Below are 23,369 nucleotides of genomic sequence, written 5' to 3' on the forward strand. Positions count from 1 at the left end.
CAATGAGAGCGCAGCCCGCGCAGGTTCGGAATGCAGAGCGAGGCGACTCGGAGCGAGCGGAGGGGAGCAAGAAGGGCGGCGGCGGCAACGGCGGCGCCGGGAAATCCCCATGGTAATGTCAGGAGTGGGCGGCCATTGGCTGCTGGGTCTGGGCGAGCCTCCGTCAGGGAGCGCATCCTTTTCTTCCATGTTCTGTGTTCTTCATCTGAAGGTTCTGGTTAGCAACTGGTTTTACTGGGGAAGGCGTTTCAGGTGAGAGTTGTTGTTGTTGGCATCCATTGTCTAGAGAGAGACAATGGAGTGCGCTTCCGGGGGTGAAGTCAAGTCACTGGAGAATCACAGCGCCTGCTGTGGCTGCAGAAACCGGTAACTCGTAACTGTTGCCCCCCCCCACCCCTGTGTTGTTTTTGCTGTGTTAACGGTACCAAAGTGACCTATCGGGGTGCAAGCCTGGGCACTGTGTATGGAGGTCCTGGGCTGCCCAGATGACAAGACCCCTCTCTGGGCTTCACAGATGTGGTCCAAAGGAAAGCAGAGCAATACATTTGACACCAGTTTGGCTGCAGGAGTTGATGGAAATAGATGTACAACTTGTCATCCAACCGTTTTGGGGGCTCCATTCCGGATTTGTGTAGAGTTTACTCCTTAGCCTTTTCTTCTCCTGAAGACGTCTCACAAGGCAGTGGGTACGAACCTTGCCTTGGGATTTAATTTCGCAGCCTTTCTCACAAATGAGTATGGCTTGTGCCATTGATGAATTAATGCTTTATTTATTCAAGCCCATATGTTCCCACAGATCTGTTCCTAAGGGCAACATCAAACAATTTGGTCTCTAGATTTTCAAAATTACAAGTCTGTCTCGTTATTTATATTAAGGTGTTTTACACACTGTGTTTCAAAACAATCTTTACTCCTGTCAAGGATATTGTTGGAGATTTTCATTATTTGTTTGGGTACCTTGTATGAATGCTGAACTCCCTGAAAAAGACCCTGATGTTGGGAAAGATTGCAGGCACAAGGAGATGGGGATGACAGAGATGGTTGGACCGTGTTCTTGAAGCTACTAACATGAGTTTGACCAAACTGCGGGAGGCAATGGAAGACAGGAATGCCTGGCGTGCTCTGGTCCATGGGGTCACAAAGAATCGGACACTACTAAACAACAACAACATGAATGCTGTACCTCTCATAAGTCTTTTTTGGCTTTGGTAAACTAATTTTGCTGATCAAAGCTGTTAAATAATTAAAAGAAGACAGTCTCAATGTTGTTATTTTAGCATTGTCCTTGGAAATCAACAAATTACTGCCTGAAACATTTCTAATCATTAGCAACATAAAGAATCCAGCTTAAAAATGCTAGGTGCTTGCTCAGTTTTGAAAAGTCTCCATCCCACTCTAGAAATCAGTTTATGTTACTATTACTTTTGTGAAATCAGACAGTTCATGGAGGTTTTATTTACAGATTCAACATTATTCTGTGTGTGTGTGTGTGTACACAGAAACAAGAAAGGTTCTTGTGACACCTTGAAGACTAACAATTTTATTAGGGCATAACATTCTGCAGACTAGAGTCCACTTCATCAGATGCATAAATGTTTTCAGGATACCCACTGCAACTGATAGTACCTTGCATTTGAGTTCAGTGGAAAGAGAATTTCCTCATGTTAAGTATGCTGAGGAACCTGTTATGCTTATGTTCTGTCCTCAAATTCTCTGTATTTAGAGTTGCTTTTTACTATTTTATTTTTATTTAAACTATATACTGAAGTTTCTAAACTGTATAGGCCAAGCCTGCCCATGTGGCTGTATTAGAGAACTATGTAATTCTGATCAGCTATGCTTTCACAAGCTGCCAAATTTAGACAAAACAAAGGCACCAGCTGTTGCAAGCTTGTTCTTAAATTGATAAGTATGAAAAATTTAAAGATGATTTTTGGTTATTGGGGAATAATAGATCCCATCACTTGGTCTTACTTTTTACAAGCATTGCTTTTGTCCTTGTGTGCAACTTGTGCACTGCTGAAGACCTGTGTGCCCTTAAGGAAGGCACATTGACTTTATTTGCTCTGTTTTGGACTTGCAAACTTGTGCTTAAACATAATTTCTACATTCATGATGCAGCTGCTAGCTGGCAGTTATTTGGCTCTGTGGTCGTATACAACTGTCAGACTACTGCTCATAAACTGGTCTCTCTTTTTTTGGTGCTTCACCTGTGTGTGTGTGTGTGTGTGTGTGTGTGTGATGCTGTTTTAAACCATTTCTATACCACCTGTTTATCAGTGATTAAAGCAAGTATGTAAACAATGTTATTCATAGGCTGAGAAAAATACGATGAGTCTAGATGAGCAGCGAGTTTCCCCAGTGGTCAGCAGCACATTACTGGGTTCAGAAGGTGCCAAAGAACAACTCATACAAGATTGTGAAGAATTGTGGAAACAAATGGAAGAGGTAATGAGCAATATCCTATTGATGAATATTGTTACAGCAGTGATGTATGTTGATGTGATGAATGAAGTTGCAGGAACAAATAACTAACAATAATGTTGCTTTTTATTCCTCTATTTGCAATGCTTGTACATGTGCCTAAGCACACTGCAGACACCATCTCTAGAAAAAGTAAAATGCAGATAAAAGTAGAAAGAATTTTTAAATGGCTTTTGTGGATGCTAGTCCTCCCTTGTCTTTCATGTGTGATAAATGAAATGGAAAATTAAATAAATTAAATATAAGACCAAGCAAAACCTTCAGTCAACCACATCTAACCAGCACAGTTCGATTAATGAAAACTGGTAAAAAATTTATGAAAGACAAAAGGTGCAATGAGGAATGCAAGGAAAATAGAGGAAGAGACGTTATTGAAGACCATAAAGTCAGGGGCACCCTAAAATTGCTGAAAATTGCTTGGTGTCATCAGTTGTACTTCTAAGATATACAATCCAAAGTCAGTTATTCTTTAGGCCTCATTTATTTCAAAGGGAGAGAATTCCGTTAGTTCATAAATTCTGAAGTTGAAATCAAAGAGAACACAGTATAACTGGCTAGATGGTGTGTCTTCAGTATCTTGAGTTCTAATGCTTTTAAATGTTCGGAATTGTTGGTTGGTCTAAGGAAGGGAAAAACAAGCACAATGTAAACTTGTATAATTTTATTTCTCTCCTTTCTTTATAACCAAGTGTCAGAACAGATTAACACTTCAAGAAATAGAAACACTTTCAGATTCAGATCCCAAGGTAAGGATAAAGTTTCAGAACTGTCAGTGAAAAAGCTTTCTATGTATGGGGGACCAGATTTAAAACATTTCCAAGCCAGTTTTTTTATGCATGTACACATTTATTTAGATATCTAGCCCATTTTATCTCAAAGATGCAACAGTGGCTTGAAGAAAACATGCTTTGGATTAATTAATTTTTTTAAAAAAATGGTTCAACAACCAGCTTAGCCATAACTACCAATGAAAAAAATATTCCGAAAAGATGCTGCTGTTTTTAATTTGAGTAAATAACCAAAGAAGAACTGGCACAAACTAGGGATTTACCAGTCCGGATAGCTTTCCTGCAGTCGCCTGCCATGTGCTTTGTGCTATTGTACAAAGGCAATAGCATGCCCCTCTGCCCATATTATGCCATTGGTATTAACATACAGTCATATCTCGGATTACGAATGCTGCAGGTTGAGCATTTTTGGGTTGCCGACTGCGCCGAACCTGGAAGTAACCCAGGTTACTTCTGGGTTTCGGTGCATGCACAGAAGCGCAAAATGACATCACATGCATGCACAGAAGGTATGCTTTTAAACATCAGGGCACAATATAAATCCATCGTGACTAACAGCCATAAACATAGTTGACACAGCAATGCAATAGTTGTGTCAGCTAGTGACTGCTAATGTTTTGAACAGTACTTGTTGTGACACAGGCCTTTGCTCATACCACAACAGCTAAGCATGTGCTAGAACTGTGTTTGGCCTTGTCTCCTCACTCCACCCTGGTTCTCACATGGCTGGTGATGGAAGGAAGTCTTGAACATGAGCTAAATGGAAACTTGGAGAGGGCTGCCGGAAACATAAGTGCATGATGCATTGTGATATACAGTGGTGCCCCGCAAGACGAATGCCTCGCAAGACGGAAAACCCGCTAGACGAAAGGGTTTTCCGTTTTGGAGGTGCTTCGCAGGACGAATTTCCTATGGGCTTGCTTCGCAAGACGAAAATGTCTTGCGAGTTCCTGCGATTTTTTTTCGCTCCCCACCCCCTTTTTCTAAGGCACTAAGCTGCTAATAGCCTTTTAGCAGCTAATCCGCTAATCCCTTAAGCCTTTAATAGCTGCTAATAACCGCTAATAGCGCTAATCCGCTAATAGGGTTGCTTCGCAAGACGAAAAAACCGCTAGACGAAGAGACTCAAGGAACAGATTCTTTTCGTCTTGCGAGGCACCACTGTATGTGAAATTGTATCATAGACTCTATGACTTTGAAACCTTTCCACTAACAATAAGTAGTGGAACTTAATCCATAATTAATAAATAAATAAAGCTTACAAAACCTTTCTCCTTTGCTAGATGCATAGGCTGCTCCTTTGGTCCTTGCAATCCTGCACTTTCCTCCATGGAGAACCTTGGCCTGAAAAAGCACCACACAGTGCCACTGGCAGTGGCTGCCCCAGGTCAAGGAACAAAGGCAGCTCCTGGCACTGGGGAAGGTTCTGTGCCAGACATTATTCTCTGGTGCTTTTCTGTACCAGAATGTGGTGTTCTGCTCATGATGAATATTCTGTTAGAGAATGGGGTTGGGGAAGTGGTTGTATACCATTATTTGGCTAAATGTTCCAGTTTGTACTTCTAAGTGGTCTGCTCTTTATTCAAGTGTAATAAAACATTTTTAAAGTACCTTTCAACATTTGCTATGTATTACAGCTTTCCTTGTTAATGAAAAGGGTGAAGGCTCTTTCAGCGGAGCTTTACCAATGGCAGAAGAGAAAACCAGACGGTAAGGCTTTTAATCCAAATATTTTTCAGAATTTTAAAGCCAAGGGGTATGGAACCTTGAATGTTCAAAGTGTACTGGTTTCTATGGAATGTATAATCTTACCACTTCTGTTATCTGTTGTGTACCATTCTCCGTATTTTTAGGCCTTCTCTGTGTTTCTTGATCGACTTCATGCTGTCACTCTTTTATTTTTTCTTACTCTGTTGAAATCTATTCTTCCAAATGGCCTATCTTGACACTCCTGTAGTACAGCAGCAAATGACAACAATCTTTCAGAAATGATACACATGTTGTAGATGGAAAACATACAAATTTAGAGGTTTTTTAGGTTAGTAAATATTTGGAGCACCAGTCTTGTATTTGCAATATCTCAGATATCACATGCTTTTATATAATTGGGTATAGACTATCACTTACAATAATTGGTTAAATATTAGTCTTATTGCACACAGTGGACTTTGCAGTGCACTCTGCCTCCTATTTCTAATTATGGTCTATCCAAAAGAAACCAAGCATTTGTTGCAGCACCTACAATGCCAATCATTATTGATGAAAGTTAATATCAGGAATATTATTTTAATCCTGTGTAAATTGTAAGGAAGAATAATTCTGCATGAATAATGCATCCTGTAGATCATTTGGCCAATTCCTTAAAAAGAGAGCATGAGAGTCACAGTACTAGGAACCATGCTTCATGATTCAAAACATGATTCAAAACTTTGCAGCAACCAACATTGCAATATAATGGCTAAATTAGCAGGATTGATATTATTACAGGTGAATCTTAACAGCAACTTTAAGAACATGTGAAAACATTACCCAGGCTACAATCCCATATACAGTGGTACCTCGGGTTACGAACTTAATTCGTTCCAGAGGTCCGTTCTTAACCTGAGGCGTGCTTTCACTAATGGGGCCTCCTGCTGCCGCCTCGCTGCTGGCACGCGATTTCCATTCTCATCCTGGGGCAAAGTTCTCAACCCGAGGTACTACTTCCGGGTTAGCGGAGTTTGTAACCCGAAGTGTTTGTAACCCGAAGCATTTGTAACCCAAGGTACCACTGTACTCTTAGCTTAATAGGACTTGCATCTGAATAGGCATGTTTAGGATTGTTTACATGTAATTCTAGAATGGAAAGTCCCATTAAAGCTTGTGGAGCTTAGTCCCAGGTACATGGGTATAGCATAACAGTCTAAACAAATTAGGCTAAGCAAAGATAAGACGTAGTTAAACAGCAAATGTGAAATAAAGTATAGTTATTTATCCAGTAATGACTTATACTTGTTTCAAAGTCTTGCAGAATTGTTACTGGGCTGCAAAGTATTACAATGCAGCTCAAAATGTGCTTAATTCTTATGACGGACTATCTCTACATGGTTTAAATTGTGCTGATTTTGTGTTAGTGACTTCAGTATTGCTAGTGAGCACCTTATAAACCAAGGGTGGGGACTCTGGCCTCCCAGGGGGTCTAAACTGACCCACAAGGAAATTTTCCCCAAACCACATCCACCCATCAACTGGCATAATTCATGATATCAACTGATGGGTGGGAAGTTAGAGTTAAATCCTGTGTTGGTTATGTGTACCTGTTCCCATCAGGGAAGATGTGCAGGCAGCAAACAGCAGGATTCTATGGAAAACCCTTCCTGATTCAGGAAATGGTTTGCATTGAAACCCATGCTAAAATGAAGAAAACTTCATTTTAGCAGCACTTGCACCTGATGTCATTGTGATGTCAGGTGGGTGGTCCTACTCACCTGTCAAACTGAGCTTGCAAGGCCATTCCTCACAAGAACCTGGACTGTGGAGCCAAAAACATTCCCCATCTGATATATACAAAAGGTCCAATATAAGGAAAGTTCTGCTACAAAACTTCACAAATATAATGCTCTGAACATGGAAGTTATGTCATCAAATGGGTTGTTAAAATATAGAATTTATTAGGCCTCAATCTACGGCTTGGCTATTTTAGTGCCCTTATGCACAGATAGTTGTGTGAACAATTGCTGGCAATGTCTGCATTTGTTTCAGGCTGTCCAAGTAGACCCCAACTTAGAACAGGGCACCTCAGACCTGTGGCTTTTGACTGTGGTATTTTATGTTGTTCCCTACCAGTTACCCAAAAGGATCACCATATGTTACACAGCCTGTGGGCCCTGTGTCTCTAGATTTTAAGGATGCTGGTGTTTGCCAGAAGATTCAGCACTGGTTCATGGACTGTGTCCTTGTGCATTACCTTTATGTCCTTCTAACATGGTGCTCACAGTGATATACATGGGCTTCTCAGGTGTTTTCCTGTCTAGTTCTTGAAACTTCTATAGCTTCAAAAATTATTTTACATCAGGTGCCTTTTAGGAGGTGTTTGGCCTAAAGGCAACATAGATATTCCCCAGCAATATTTAGTGGATTTTATTGACATTTCTAGGTTGTGCCAATGCTAACTTCTTCATGTATTAAAATCTTCTGCTGAAAGCCTTAAATGTCTTGAGGATATCTCTGTCCATCTGTTTATCCATTCAGCCTTGAATGTAAGCATTTTTCCATCATTGTTTTTTGCTAAGCCTATTTCTGGCTTTGAAGTTTCCACAAAAAGGTTACATTTGTAACTTCCAATATAATATCATTATACGCTAAGCCTGTAAAACATAACTTTTGTAAATTTTCTGTGCATTGATTTTTCTACTTTCAACATTTCATTAATATTTTCCACCAAGCATCTTTCTTTCAGTACATTTGATAAACTAAACAGATAGCTCAATCAGTAGAGTATGAAACTTAGGGTCCTGAGTTCAAGCCTCAAATTGGGCAAAAAGATTCCTGCTTTGTAGTGGGTTGGACTAGATGACCCTTCCAACTCTATTTCATAGTATTTATTTCATAAAATCGTTAACAGTACAGCTTCCTGAGAGCAAGCCTACCAGGCAGAAGGCATAGTGGTGGACGAACTCCTGGGATAGCACTGGTGGGCAAAAGGTGATGTTGGTGGGGATTGTAAATCCTTCTCTCCCCCACCCCAGTGTGGTGTAGTGGTTAAGAGTGATAGACTCATAATCTGGGGAACTGGGTTCGCGTCTCCGCTCCTCCACATGCAGCTGCTGGGTGACCTTGGGCCAGTCACAGTCTCTCAGCCCCACTCACCTCACAGAGTGTTTGTTGTGGGGGAGGAAGGGAAAGGAGAATGTTAGCCGCTTTGAGACTCCTTAAAGGGAGTGAAAGGCGGGATATCAAATCCAAACTCTTCTTCTTCTAAGTGTATTTTTTGTTTTCTAAAAAAGGATTTTCCTTTTCACTGGGAGAAATGGAAAGTGTGTCCACCTTCCCTCCAAATATTGCTAGAATGCCATTTTTGCTCTTTGTTTTGCCCTATTTGCTGTTGTAGCGCTTACCTTTTTGCTGTTGCTGTACGGATGTCTTCACAACCAGACCTCTCTCTGCAAGAATAGATCTCTCTCTCTTTCTCTCCCTCTCCACCTACAGAGAGGGAGCTGTGCAGAGTTCAGTAGCCCCTAGGGCACCCTTCCTGCAACCATAGGACTGTAGCCTTCAATAGGTCAATGTAGGCTGCTGGTTGGTCTTAAAGTGGTTTGGATTCACTAATAAGTTTTTTATGAGATGCTGCTTGCTGTTTATAGAATTCATTCTGTGTGGACTTCTGCTCACTCTGTAATATGTTATGTGTAGTAACCATAGCATTGTGTCTAATGCTGATTGTTTCACTCAAAGAAATGAGATTTGCGAATATGTGTTGTTTTTGAAAGTATGGCAACTTGTTGTGTTTTTCAGTACTTCCCGTGAATCCAGACGTTCTGACAGCATTAGGAAGACACCAGGTATGTCTATTAAATTATGGTGAGCTGGTTGTAGCATCTTGCAAGTATGAGTTAGACAATTAGATATACAGGTAACTCACATCTTAACGTTTATTTTACTTACGTGATTGCAGCTTTGTGCGGGTGGGGGGGGGGTTAGATAAATAAATAAATGGAGAGCAGGGGAAACCCATTCTCCATATATTTATTTCCCCCTCCCCCACCTGTGCAAAGCTGTGGTTGAAGGCTTACCTGGCAGTGCAAGGGCTCTGTCAGCATCCCACTTACAGGGCTTTGGGAAGGTGGCAGGACCTTTGCACCACCTCCCTAGAGCCGGGTACACAGCCCTCCGCCCTGCGGGGGGGGGGGAGGTGGTTCTGGGGTTCCTGGCTTTATGTGTTTTTGTGGATACCTCTGGAACCAAACCCTCGTGTAAGATGCAAGTTACCTGTACACTCAGCTAGCTTTCCCTAAGATTTATATACTGTTATGTACTGAAGTTCACACCCTGGGCCAGCAGGGGGATACTGTAGATAGTTTTCACTCAGGTCCACATATGCAAATAAGGGATCGAAAGTGACATTCAGTGATTGGATAGTTACAGAAAGTGGTTACTGTTGCGTTGTAGTGGAGCTCTATATAAGCATGCTGGCTGAACCCTTCAGTTCTGTTCTGTTCTGGCCTGTGAATAAACAAGAGCTGTTTGAAGAATCGCTGTGTCGTCTGATATGTTCACCCACAACTTGACATATACCACCCTTCATCTGCAGATCTCAGGGCGGTTCACAACATAAAAATACAGGATAAAAAATTCTGAATAAACATTAGGAAGAATTTTTTGACCATAAGAGCTGTTTGACAGTGGAATGGACTTCCTCTGAAGGTAGTGGACTCTTCTTCATTGAAGGTTTTTAAACAGAGGTGGATGGCCATCTGCCAGGGATTTTTTAGCTGTGATTCCTGCATTGGATGGGGTTGGACTAGACGACCCTTGGGGTCACTTCCAACTCTACAATTTTATGATTCTATATGTCCCAAATTCACCTAATGTTAGGTCTGTACAACTTGTGACTCATCATCCTGACCATTAGCTGTGACAACTGTTCTGTCGTTTAGGTAAGCAGCATAAATTGGAAGTTCTACCAAGGCACTAGTAGCTACAACATGCTGATTGTGAATTACATTTCACTCAGTTATGTTTAGGCCTGCCTAAAACATCTTAATTAAGTTATACGTTTGACATCAGTCCATAATACTCCTCTAAGTTTTATAGCAATAGCATCTGCAAATATTACTCTTTAATTCTTCCAGATCTGGGGCTAACAAGGAAACCTAGAATGTGTTAGTGATAGGATTTCAATATAAGGGTTGAAGAATTGCTATGCAACATTAGCTGGGAAGATTATTGTGGCTCCTCTGCTAAAATAAGCAATTATACTGTACCTAATAAATGAATTCACATTCAAATTATAAAGTTTTTGGTTTAAAAACAACTTCTTTGCCTTCCTTTCTCTGGATTTGGTTACTTCTCAGCAATTTTATTCCACCTCTCATTAGAAAGGTCATGGAAGCAGACATGCTAATACATATTTTGTTTCAACAAAATGACTGGCTAACATCTTTGCATTGAGAAAATATTGCACCTCTTATATCATGTTTGATTTGACATTCTGCTTTCTGGACGATTGGCTAAAAAAATCTCAAGTTCTCATTCTCGTGTATGTGTGTAGAATTGACTCCACGATAAGAGAAGCATTAACATTTTTATTATCAAGATACATTTGAAATCTGTAAAATTGTACAAAAGGCATATACCGTATTTTTCGCCCTATTGGACGCACCGGCCCATAGGACGCACCCAGTTTTCAGGGGGGGAAATCAAGGAAAAAAATATGATTCCCCCCCCCCCCGCAGCTCTGGGAGCAGCGGACAGGCTGCACGCAGCCTGTGCGCTACTCCAAGACCTTCTCCCTGCTTTTGCGGGAGGTGGCGGAATTCCCCCACGTCCCCCAAAAGCCCACAGGAGCCCTGCGCGACTCCTACGGGCTTTTCGACCAGGAGGGAAAAGGGACTGAAATGGCCAGTCAGTCCCTTCTCCCTCCTCGGGAAAAGCCCCCAAGAGCGGAGCGCTCTTCAAAGGGTTCGTGGCTCCTGCTGGCTTTTCTAGGAGGTGGGGGAATTCCCCCACCTCCTAGAAAAGGCAGCAGAAGCCAGGGAGCCCCTTTAAAGAGTGTGCGGCTTTTGCCTCCTTTTGCGGGAGGTGGGGGAATTCCCCCATCTCCCGCAAAAGCCCACAGGAGGGAGAAGGGACGGACTCAGCCAGTCTGTCCCTTCTCCCTCCTCGGGGAAAAGCCCCCAAGAGCGGCAAGCTCTTCAAAGGGTTCGTTGCTCCTGCGGGCTTTTCTACGAGGTGGGGGAATTCCCCCACCTCCTAGAAAAGCCAGCAGAAGCCGCGGAGCCCCTTTAAAGAGCCCGCGGCTTTTGCCTGCTTTTGCGGGAGGTGGGGGAATTCCCCCATCTCCTGCAAAAGCCCACAAGAGGGTTGGAGAGTAGGGGGAAGGCGTCGCGCGCCTTCCCGCTGCCCCCCATCCTCTGGGGCTGACGATGGGGGAAGCGCTCCTTTCCCCCCCGCCAGCCTCCAAGCCGGGTTGGAGGGTAGCGGGAAGGCGTCGCGCGCCTTCCTGCTGCCCCCCATCCTCTGGGGCTGACGATGGGGGAAGCGCTCCTTTCCCCCCCGCCAGCCTCCAAGCCGGGTTGGAGGGTAGCGGGAAGGCGTCGCGCGCCTTCCTGCTGCCCCCCATCCTCTGGGGCTGACGATGGGGGAAGCGCTCCTTTCCCCCCCGCCAGCCTCCAAGCCGGGTTGGAGAGTAGGGGGAAGGCGTCGCGCGCCTTCCCGCTGCCCCCCATCCTCTGGGGCTGACGATGGGGGAAGCGCTCCTTTCCCCCCCGCCAGCCTCCAAGCCGGGTTGGAGGGTAGCGGGAAGGCGTCGCGCGCCTTCCTGCTGCCCCCCATCCTCTGGGGCTGACGATGGGGGAAGCGCTCCTTTCCCCCCCGCCAGCCTCCAAGCCGGGTTGGAGGGTAGCGGGAAGGCGTCGCGCGCCTTCCTGCTGCCCCCCATCCTCTGGGGCTGACGATGGAGGAAGCGCTCCTTTCCCCCCCGCCAGCCTCCAAGCCGGGTTGGAGAGTAGGGGGAAGGCGTCGCGCGCCTTCCTGCTGCCCCCCATCCTCTGGGGCTGACGATGGGGGAAGCGCTCCTTTCCCCCCCGCCAGCCTCCAAGCCGGGTTGGAGGGTAGCGGGAAGGCGTCGCGCGCCTTCCCGCTGCCCCCCATCCTCTGGGGCTAGCCATGGGGGAAGAGCTGCTTTCCCCCCCGCCAGCCTCCAAGCCGGGTTGGAGGGTAGCGGGAAGGCGTCGCGCGCCTTCCTGCTGCCCCCCATCCTCTGGGGCTGACGATGGGGGAAGCGCTCCTTTCCCCCCCGCCAGCCTCAAAGCCGGGTTGGAGGGTAGCAGGAAGGCGTCGCGCGCCTTCCTGCTGCCTCCCATCCTCTGGGGCTGACGATGGGGGAAGCGCTCCTTTCCCCCCCGCCAGCCTCAAAGCCGGGTTGGAGGGTAGCAGGAAGGCGTCGCGCGCCTTCCCGCTGCCCCCCATCCTCTGGGGCTAGCCATGGGGGAAGCGCTGCTTTCCCCCCCGCCAGCCTCAAAGCGGGGTCAGAGAGTAGCGGGAAGGCGTCGCGCGCCCTCCTGCTGCCCCCCATCCTCTGGGGCTGGCAATGGGGGAAGCGCTGCTTTCCCCCCCCGCCAGCCTCAAAGCGGGGTCAGAGAGTAGCGGGAAGGCGTCGCGCGCCCTCCTGCTGCACCCCATCCTCTGGGGCTGGCAATGGGGGAAGCGCTGCTTTCCCCACCGCCAGTCTCAAAGAGCAGACTCTCCTGGCTTCAGTGGAAGCAACGCAAAGCCTCTGGAGCGCAGGCTTTGGAGGCTTCGCGTTGCTATCGCTGAAGCCAAGGAGCCTGCATTCGCCCCATAAGACGCACACACATTTCCCCTTCATTTTTGGAGGGGGAAAAGTGCGTCTTATAGGGCGAAAAATACGGTAGATCATAATCTTTTTAATTGATTTTTATGAAAACAACTGACACTGCTCTGCTTAACCCTACGTAACCCTACGTCCACTGAGGGACACATAGTGTTAGGTGCTAATCAGTCTGCATGGCCCTATGGATCAAGATTGCTTGGTATGTCGTTTCGTAAATTATAAATCACACTACATGATCCAGCACATTCATTTTTACTGAGAATTTAACAAGGATGTTGCATCTGAAAAAGAGAATTTAAATAGTCCTGGAAAATTTGTTAAAAATAGATTAGAGTCTTCATTTTGTACAGTTGTATACATTTTATTTTCTCAAGTCCCAATGCTTGGAAATTGAATTGTGCAATCTAAACTATAAGCATTCTTGTGCATCGCAGAGAAGATTGGTCTAGGATAGTGATTTCCAAAGTTTCTACTTTTCCTATCAATTTTGTCTCCTAATGTGTCATGAAACTACTGCATCTACAGAGCATTTTAAGACATATGAGGCACTGGTCAATTTAGTGAGCTACAACATTGGCTCATATTGACTGGTATTAGGGCATCTTTTACGTTTGAGAAGATAACTCAATAATGATGAATAAGCTACTGTTGTGTTTGTGACTTATCAGGTCACTGATATGTATTGGGTTCTGTGTCTTACATGTTAAACGATGAACAGTTATGACTTACACCAACCTTCCTCAACCTAGTATGGCCATGCTGGATGGGGTTGATTGGAATCATGGTCTTAAACGTCTGGAGAGAGCAGGTTAGAAAAGGTTGATGTATGCATATACAGATTTTCCCTACAAAGCCTTCGTAGCTGCATGTGGAGGAGCGGAGACGCGAACCCGGTTCCCCAGATTAGGAGACTACCGCTCTTAACCACTACACCACACTGGCTCTTAGTATCCTACTAACTCATCCTATCTTGGCAAAGATTGCCACTAGCACAACAGGCCTTCTTCCCCCATCCTGTGCCCTCCCCAGATATGTTCTGGAGGGTTGGGGGAGCCCACAGAACAGATTTAGGGGGAATGCAGGGATAGCGTAAGCAGGAAATCCTCTTGTGCTAGCAGTAATCCTTGCACTGAATACAACCCATGGTGCTAATGATGCAGAACGGCAACTAGTGCATGGAGAAGAAAACCCTTCTACCCAGTCCTCCTGGAGTTCTAAAAGATTATTCTGTGAGCACTCCGCTTTTCAGACAAGCTTGTCTGCCATTTCTGATCTTTTCACCAAGGAACTGCTCAGGAGATTCCAAGAGACCACAAAGTTCCCTGGAATAAGAGTTTGAAAATCACTTACAAAGCTATGTATTTATTTTACCTGTTTGCTGATTCGTTTTCCTATTCATGTGAAAAAGATGGATGAGTACCTACTTTTCTGTGTTCGTATTTAAGCATACAGATAGTATAGTACTGAAATATAAGGCATACAAATGCACAGAGCACCACAGTGCATATATTTTTAAAGTACAGTAACGAAGAACTACATTTCTATAAAGAGCACACTTATCTTTTCAGTTGCAGGAAGTAGACCAGGATCTTGAAATGGTGCTATCAACAATTCAAGCAAAGAACGAAAAATTGAAGCAAGACTTAGTAAGGTATGCGCTGGATTCAGTATTATCCTGGAACCGATTTGGCAGTTCTACAAAACTAATGTGTATTTGTCTACTGTTTTCCCCCACCTCTGTTTAAAGGGAACAGCAATGGTTGGAGGAACAGCAGCAGCTAATGGACTGCCTCAATCAAACAGAGGAAGAAAATCGCAATCAAGTTGTAGAGTTTTCTGAAGAAAGGTATTCATAATGTTTTGTAGTTTTAGGAAGGGGAAGCTATAGAAATTAGAATCATTCTACTAAGCAAATTGCATAATTAAAGTCTTTGTTGTGGATAATAATTTTTGTTTGCAAGTTTATCACTTTTTTAAAAAAAGACTATTGCAATTAACCTTTTTTTTTTTTAACAACTTAGAGCCTTTCAAGAAATCAAAACCAGAATGCTGAAAATAAAACCGTATAAGGATAAGATCTTGACTGCTCTGGGCGAGTTCCTTGAAGAACATTTTCCTCTCCCTGATGATGGAACTACAAGAAAGAAAAGAGTATGGTCATTTTCACATTAATATTAAGCTAAGAAGTTTCTGATGTGGGTGGCGTTGTGGTCTAAACTACTGGGCCTCTTGGGCTTGCCAATCAGAAGGTCGGCGGTTCAAATCCCTGCAATGGAGTGGGCGCCCGTTGCTCTGTCCCAGCTCCTGCCAACCTAGCAGTTCGAAAGCACGTCAAAGTGCAAGTAGATAAATAGGTACTGCTGTGGCAGGAAGGTAAACAGTGTTTCCGTGCACTCTGGTTTCTGTCACAGTGTTCTGCTGCTCCAGAAGTGGTTTAGTCATGCTGGCCACATGAGCTGGAAAGCTGTCTGTGGACAAATGCCAGCTCCCTCAGCCTGAAAGCGAGATGAGCGCCGCAAGCCCATAGTTGCCTTTGACTGGACTTAACTGTCCAAGGGTCCTTTACTTTTACCTTTTTATACTGTCATAATTAAAAGCAATAATGAAAGTTCAAATGCTGTGCTTTTAATTCAGCTTTAATGCCCCAGCAGTCCCATTCTGATATATAATTGAAATCATTGCTGTCTGAAGCCCTGCTGTCGCTAGATGCACTATCTCTGAGCCTGATTCTCCTAGCCTAAATTTTCCCAAATTGCCCACCTTCTACTCTTTCAGTATCCCTGGTTTTAGCCATTTCTCCATTCTTAACTTCCTTCTTTTCAGTTCCCTATGCTTCTCCCCTTTGTGGTGTCAGTTTCTCTCTCCCCTTTAAGTCTTGCAGGCCATAGAAACTAGTGCATCTCTACATCCTTCTTAAAACTCTTGCTAGAATCTGTGTCACCCAGCAGCTTATAGGTTGTGGTATCTTCAGTCCCATTCCGAGATATAATTGAGAGCAGAGTGCTTGCTATACCCCCCTGGTGGCCATAGCTGGCAAAGCTTTTGAAGTCAGCCTCTCTATTTTCACTTTAAAGATTGTACAACTGGGCCTGTGCAATTTTGGTTTCTATAGTGTTTTAAGAAAGATGGATATTTATAGTTATATAAAATAAATACTGAGCATTCATCTCATACCCACTTAGATATTTTCCTGAAAGAAATGGTATCCTTTTGTAGTAAGCTGAAACTTGTGTGTGAGGAAAGATGCATATTTATATTTGCTTTGGAAAATGATTTTAAGCTACCTGGTTAACTCAACAGTTGAATGCAAATATAATTTAAAAGCAACAAAAATTAGGCTAATAAAGGGGAGAAACGGGAACCTGACAACACAGAGAATCTTTGTCTTCCTCCCATACATTTACAAATGATCATCAATACCCATTTGTAAATGACAGATGAAATTGCCAAGATTGGAGGATGCCAAGTACTTGTAAACTGCCCAGAGAACTTCTGTTGTTGGGCGGTGCGTACTGAATGTAAATAATCAAGTACTTCAAAACGAAAGGGCTAAAAAATAAGTGGTGCATACAACAATCACAATTTTGTGGATGTGATCCTTGTGTTTTGTAATGCTGTTGTGTCACATTTGCGTATCATGCAGAACCATGGTTTAGCATTATAAGTGCAAGCAGGAACTGGCCTATGTTGTACCCACATAGCGTGGAGGAGGACTTCGACAGTTTCTGCTTTTGTTTTCACTGAATCTCTGCTTGTTGTTGTATTCAAACCAAGGATCATGGCTTATTACAGTCTCTGGTTAATTTAACCCGTCAGTTAGAGTAATCATGTTTTCAATATGGCTCGTTGTAAAACTGAGCCGGTTTGTTACGAACCACAGTTCCCGGTTTGCAGACACCAAGAAACCACGATTAATTGAAACCGAAGGTAAACACTGCTGAAGTCCTTCTGATCACACAGGAAAGGGAAGTAAAGAGCCCATGGCTTGGTCAGATTTGTTTCAGCTCATGCACATCACACTAAACCATTCTTTACTGCAGGATAGAAAACTTTCTCTTGTGTGTATCCTTCTGAGGGTTGCATGCCAGTGAGTGTGACCAGAGGTAAAATGGGCAGGGCCAGAGCCAAGAGTGGATGGAGCAACAGGTGTGACTCTCATATGTATATAGTCGGCTATATTCCAGTTATGCAAAGGTCTGAGTTTCCAGCACACCCTTCATCCAGGCAAATAAGTTCAAAGATGCATTCCAGCCAGGAAGAAACACTGCGGAAGGGGTGGAGAGGGACTGTCACCTGGGAAGGAGGTTGTAACCTGGGGAGAGGTTTGGAGCCTGAGGTTCCCATCCCTGGTTTAGTGTGATGTACTGTGCTATTGGAAATTGTTGCAAGTCTGTGTATGTAAACAGACTTTTGTATTTTTGTGACCTGGTGAATGAGGAACTATAAATGTAGATCAGATGTCCATTTACATGCGCCATTTGAGTGAGGAGGCATCCTTATTTCATCACTTATCACATTCAAAAGCGCAATCTCACTGACATTCTTGCTCAGCTACTTTTGCACAAATTCATTTTTTCAAGGCCAAAAGAAGAGAAATGCATTCAAAACAACTTATCTATAAAACTTCCCTTCCTTTGTTAAAAATGCATGCCTTAAATATGACATAGATCTTTTGTTTTGTTTCCTGTAGCATTCATCTAAAGAGCCAGATGTACAACTAATATCATTACATGAAATTTTAGAGGTAAGAACACTTGTTGTATTTGCTGCAGGTAAAGACTGGGATGGATAAATAGCTAAATAATTACTCCAGGGATTGGTGAATAGTTTGGTCATGCTGTTTTGGGGCCCAGATGCGACCCATAGGGCCTCCTCATCTTGCCTGAAACTTCCCCTCCCCCCTACTTAACAGTGGCGTAGCGTGGGGGGTGCAGGGGGGCCCGGCCGCACCGGGCGCAACATCTGGGGGGGGGGGCGCTCGCACTCGCAGCTCTCTGCCCCTACCTGGCTCACTCACTCTCACTGCAGTGCTGGCTGTGCGAATCCGATTCGAGCCGCCGGGTCACCGCCCACTGTGGAGGGGAGGGTGCCAGGCGTGCGGTGCGGTGCGGAGAGAGAGCGAGGGACTATCTGGGCGAGGGACAGTGCAGCGGGGGGGGGGGGCGCAAATTACTTGCCTTGCCCCGGGTGCTGACAACCCATGCTATGCCACTGCTACTTAACTCCCACCCGTGCTACAGTTGGGGCTGATAGGAGTCCAACAACATCTGGAGGGCCACAGGCTAGCCAATCATGCCCTGTTGTCTTCTGCGTCCAATTCCCAATGGTTATTATGACCTTTGGAAAACTAAATGGATTGAGCTCAACGTACATGGAAAACTGCCTTCCATCTTATTATTCCATCTTATTATTCCATCTTGCTCTCTACTTGAGCACAGACACCTAAATGCAAAACCAGCCTTAGACAAAGGTATTTTCCTGGCCCCTAGTGAAGAGCAGCTTTTTGTGTGGAATCCCCTTGGGCTAGATGATAACAATGGGCCCAGCACAGGCATGTCTAGTTATGCACAGTAGCAACAGAAAGGAAGCTGTCTGCAACCCTTGAGTGCATTTGCATTAACTCAGGAAGGAAAGGATGCACTAAGCTGGGGTTTTGTGCATCGCAGAGGGTCAGACTAGATGGCGCTTGGGATCCTTCCAATTCTACAGTTCTGTTCTCTGAAAGTGAAGGCTTTGTTCAAACTCATCTCTGCTTGTGCAGGTAGCACGAAACCATAGTTTAGCACTGCATGCACATGCAGCCACTATGTCTGGCCAATCAAAGCTAATATTGTTTTCTAAATGTCATTCTCATTTTCAGAGCCTTATCCACAAATTTAGTAACACACCACATGATCCATATGTATCAATCACCACTTCATTCTGGGCTCCTTATATTGAACTTCTGCTGCGAAATGGCATTGCATTAAGACATCCAGAAGATCCAAACAGAATACGTCTAGAAAATTTCACTAATAGCAATATATAGTAAGATGGAAGTCATCGCCTGATCAGTAAAATAAAGTTAATTAGAAGGGGTGTAGCTGCTTGCTTCAGCTTGAGAAGATAGCACTTCTGCTGCTACAGATCTTTCATGCAGGTTCTCATAACGTTTCTGTAATGTTGGAACTACAGCGCTCTATTTCAGTGTGAGATTTTAATTAATTCTTTGTTACTTTTACTACTATTAGCAAATAATATTTTGTCCTGAAAACTATCCAGACCATTAAAATAAGAGACAAACCTAAGATTATAGGTGTATTTTAGACTGACGGTTCATTTGCCTGTAGCTTTCCAACTAACTTCTTTTCCATCAACTCTGGGACTCCAGCATCACCTTAAGAGAATGCTGAAATAGAAAAAACGGTATTTATTCCTGGGATGGTATGCTGAGAAAAAGAAAACAGAATTTTGTATTTCCAAGTCACCAGGGCAATTCTGTGAAAGAAAGGCAAGGGAAAGCTTTTCGAGATCTGCACTCAGAATTTGTAAGATAATCTGTTTCAGAGTTACTTTTACCACCTTGCTGTCTGCCCCCCCCTTCCCCACCCCCAAGTCCAAGACCTTTGCAAGAGTGAACCTTTAGTATTGTTTCCGTGGAAGTGGTCTATGATGAAATTGTTGTGCCAGATTTGCCTTTTAAATAAATTAAGTAGGAAATATTCAAAGATTGCAATTAATTTCAGGTCTCCTCCAGCTACTTTAGTAATAGTAGTAGATATTTATTTATACCCCACTTTTTTCCTTGACATAAACTCAAATCACCTTACAGATAAAAATAAGAACAGCTGAAAGCATAGAAAAGAAGCAATTATTTTTTAAAAATTAAACATTTTTAAAATTAAACACACACACACTTTAAAAATAATAATATTAAAAACATAATTGCAATAAGCAGCACAGCACCAGCCCTTTCTTAGAGCCAGTTGAAGTTTCTGAGCACTTTTCAAAGGAGGCCTCACATAGAAAGCATTGTTACAGTGATCCAAAGGGAATGTAACTATGGAGTGCGTCACTGGCCAAATCACTTTCAGGGTCTCCAGAGGCTGACATCTTCCATTCCCTTTTCATTTGATATAAGTGCCCACAACTATGTGTGTTTCCAAGATATATGGTTCAGAATTGTCTCACAATTTGAGTTCTGGACATAAAATACGGGAAGTCGTATCCAACACACTTTCAAAAATTTGTCTGAATTGAAACTATAGCTTTCCTTTCTACTTGGAAGTACCAGCATTCCTTGGCTAAAAGGATTTTTTTCAGTGGAACTAATGTCAGCACCTGCTTTCCCCCACCCCAGCCTGTCCGAAGCTGTCCAATATGGTAACCAGGTACTCTTGTAAAGTGCTGGTCTCTTTTATACTGGTACTGCTTGGTACCTCCTACACTGGTACAAAAAAACAACAACTTGAGCAGGACAGCTGAACTGTGCAAGGCCTTCGGTAAAGAATCAGCCTTGGTGTATTTGCTCCAGAGAGCTAGCAAATAACCACACCATTGTTTCAGTTGAATTATTTATTTATGAAAAGAGTAAATGTTCAAAGGTAATAAATGCCAACATGAATTTACTTAGAAACAACAAAAACAACTTTGCAGCTTGAAATGCTATTACAGGAACATACAGAATAGAGAGGGTTAATAGTACATTACACCGGTTGACCCACACACACGTTGCTGGCACAAATACTTAATACAGCAGAAATAGAGGGGAGAGGACAAATGTAGAGAGTTGCCTAGGATGGAATTATGAGGTGGTACATTCTTAAAGACCCAACTTTTGCAGTGGAGAAAGTGAAAAGTGGTTGAAGGAAGTTATACGTAAAGTAGTAGTTTTTCCTGCCTTCTGGGTGTCAGAGGTGAGTGAGATTTGGAAAATATAAGAGATAGCAAGAAGGCAGAAGTGGGTGGGATGTTTTTTAATGTATCCCCCCCTTTGTTTTATTGTATCTGTGTTGGTATTTTTTGGTTGGTTGTAAGTTGCTTTGGGTTGACTTGGACAAGATAAAGCAACTAACAAATTTAATAATTAATTAATTAATTGATAAAAATGTTGAGTCACTATAGTTGCCTGCTGTGCATTGGAAGCAAATTGGAGGAGAAAAAGAACTGAGTTTCTTGACTTACATGAAAAGATATAACATCTCAAATGGTGTAGGAGTCTGCAGTGGGGATGGTTCTGACGTCTTTGCGGATTTGGCAGAACTCAGTGGCCCCATGCACCAATGGAGATGGCCTGTGTTTACCTGTGGGACCAAAATCATCAACCAAAAACCTGGAGAGCCAGACAAATGCCTGCTTTCAGAAACTAGTTTGTTATTTTAACATGAGTTCCTTTGACCTCATTTAATCTGGTAAGACAACAGATTCCGCCCTGCCCCCCCCCCAAACTTGCAGGTATTTTCCCTAAGGAAAGTAACAAACAGGTGCAAGGGAATGTGGGGGCAAGAAAAGGATCTAGCTAAAACTTATGTGGAGGAAAGAAAGTCAGCTCCTGCAGTCTGTCACAGGGACAGAGCATCTGAAATAGTGTCAAGCAGATGTCTTTAGGAAGCATCGCCAAAAGCTGAACAAGTTGGGGGTGCTGTGTGCACCCAGTAATAGGAAAAATGCAGGCAACCTTACCCTGAATCTGAAATGACCTTTTCACAGAGGTCCAGAATTGTACATTATGAAACTACCCATAATTATAATCAGCCGTAGTTACAAGAAGTTCTTTGTTCTGTAAAAGTTTAAAATTCTGTATTTTACAAAATTTATTATGTCGAATGAAATTGAATCCTGCCTTCTCTTTTTGGCAACCAACACTGTTTGCAGGTGCTTCCAAATGAGCTTTAGGGTTACAGTAAGCCAAGAAAAATGTAATTTTGGTGGTATTTCTATTGTAATTTAGAACTCATTTAAATGAGTTGCTGGAAGCTGTTCCTTGCAGACATACTTTGAATGCAAATTAATCTAGATAACTATTTCAGGGTCCTTGATAAATACGAGTGGCAACTTGAGACCTTTACTATTTATAATAAATCATTTCCTCTTCAATCAGTTTCTCAGGTTTCCCCAGTGTTATAATATGCTTTTATTTTGCTAAGGGAGCCTAGGGGGATTCTGGCTGGTTGGCAAGGAGTTAAGCCGTTAGCCATTTGGTGAAATGATCATCCAGCAGCAGCATTGCCAAAATTCTAAATAAGCCACAAAAAATTCAAGTTTGGAAAAACAACCCCATTATATATATAAAAAAGAATTGATACTTCCTGGAGCACATTTTTTTACCTATGTCTTCTACTTTATTCACTGCCAGCTGATTTTTTGTGGCTTTTGCAAAAATTTGTGCCTCTAAATTACTATATCATCAGTTGTACCCAAACTGAAGGTATTATTAACATATATACACATGTATCTATGTAATGTGATGCCTGGGCCTGTGGAAGCAGAACCTGTCAGTTGAGTTTCTCCATTAAAAAAAGCAAAAGAGCAGTTCCTAGCTCTTTGACAGCAGTGTGCCAATTACCTAGCCCCCAACACAAAAGTGGAGCATGACTTTGTTTGGGTAGCTTCTGTTTCAAACATTCGAAGCTGCCTGATAGTTAGATTGTGGTAGTGGCCCAAAAGGCCATAATGAATGTGATAATGTGAACCCCTATAAATCCTTGAATATGCCTCTAATAGAGAAGTTGTGGTAACCTGTTGCTTTAAGAAACACGATTTTTCAAAATGCCGTCCCCCACTGGGACAGAAGGACAGCTAATACATAAATCACAAAGATACAGTTTATAAGCTAGAACATAAGTTGATACATGGTGCAAATGGCTACACGTAACACAGGTTCCCAACATGCATACTCACACAATGTAACAGATCACTGTGAGAATCAAAGTTTAGTTAGCAACGCTTATTGCGCATGTGTATTAAACATGAGGTAATGAGGTATATGATTGGTGGAAATTGAAATGCTTTGTTTGAAACTTATAAATACTCCTGCCCAGGACCTTTGGGCGGGGTTGCAGTATTGTGAAAAGATTTGACTGTAACCTATTGCTTTGCAACAAACAACAATGGACTCCTAACTCCTCTAGTCTCTGAGTTTTATTGGCTTAACTCAGAAGATAAGCCATTTTTGGCTTACAACAAGATGACTGTTCAGCTGTCTGTTCTGCCATTGCCAACTCTTTCACTTCACCTCTTACCTGATACCTTTTCAAGGGAGATTAAACGTGAGACTTTTTGCACATAAAGCATGAGCTCTACAGAGCTATGGCCCCACTCCAAAAGTTTGAGGTGCCCTGAAAGTTGGGTTTTTAACCCATAGCCCCACAGTCAAGAGTTGAGCGCATGGGTGGCAACTAAAACCATTGGACTATATAAGCACCTGTCTCTCTCTTGATGCCCATCATCAGACCTTTGTCGTTTTAATTGTGAACAGCTTGCCTTGCCCCTACCAAAAGGCCTGATCTCATCTCTATCACTATAAGTACCGTAGCAATACTGCCAGCAGGTCCCCATTCTCAGCT

General features: G+C 43.2%; 1 protein-coding gene across 3 annotated transcripts; it reads left to right on the forward strand.

The window, feature by feature from the left end:
• CENPK (centromere protein K) lies at positions 1 to 22,925 on the forward strand. 3 transcript variants are annotated; one of them, XM_083404346.1, is made up of 10 exons: positions 1 to 112; positions 2,317 to 2,448; positions 3,174 to 3,230; positions 4,910 to 4,982; positions 8,766 to 8,812; positions 14,394 to 14,476; positions 14,573 to 14,671; positions 14,847 to 14,976; positions 17,516 to 17,569; positions 18,686 to 22,925. In XM_083404346.1, the coding sequence occupies exons 1-10, from the start codon at positions 110 to 112 to the stop codon at positions 18,851 to 18,853; spliced, it is 846 nt and encodes a 281-aa protein (XP_083260472.1). In that variant the 5' UTR covers positions 1 to 109; the 3' UTR covers positions 18,854 to 22,925. The 3 variants fall into 3 exon arrangements, with proteins under 3 accessions (XP_083260472.1, XP_083260474.1, XP_083260473.1); XM_083404348.1 differs by lacking the exon at positions 1 to 112 and adding an exon at positions 115 to 252; XM_083404347.1 differs by lacking the exon at positions 1 to 112 and adding an exon at positions 219 to 366.
• The last annotated feature ends 444 nt before the right edge of the window (positions 22,926 to 23,369 follow it).

The sequence above is a fragment of the Podarcis tiliguerta genome, assembly GCF_965153285.1.
Source record: "Podarcis tiliguerta genome assembly, chromosome: 11".
Lineage (NCBI taxonomy): Eukaryota > Metazoa > Chordata > Lepidosauria > Squamata > Lacertidae > Podarcis > Podarcis tiliguerta.

What these genes read in the sequence shown, in the direction of transcription:
- CENPK (XM_083404346.1), top strand. An exon ending in TTGAAGCAAGACTTAGTAAG is followed by an intron (nt 14,477 to 14,572) that starts GTATGCGCTGGA and finishes CTCTGTTTAAAG; the next exon opens with GGAACAGCAATGGTTGGAGG. An exon ending in CATTACATGAAATTTTAGAG is followed by an intron (nt 17,570 to 18,685) that starts GTAAGAACACTT and finishes TCTCATTTTCAG; the next exon opens with AGCCTTATCCACAAATTTAG.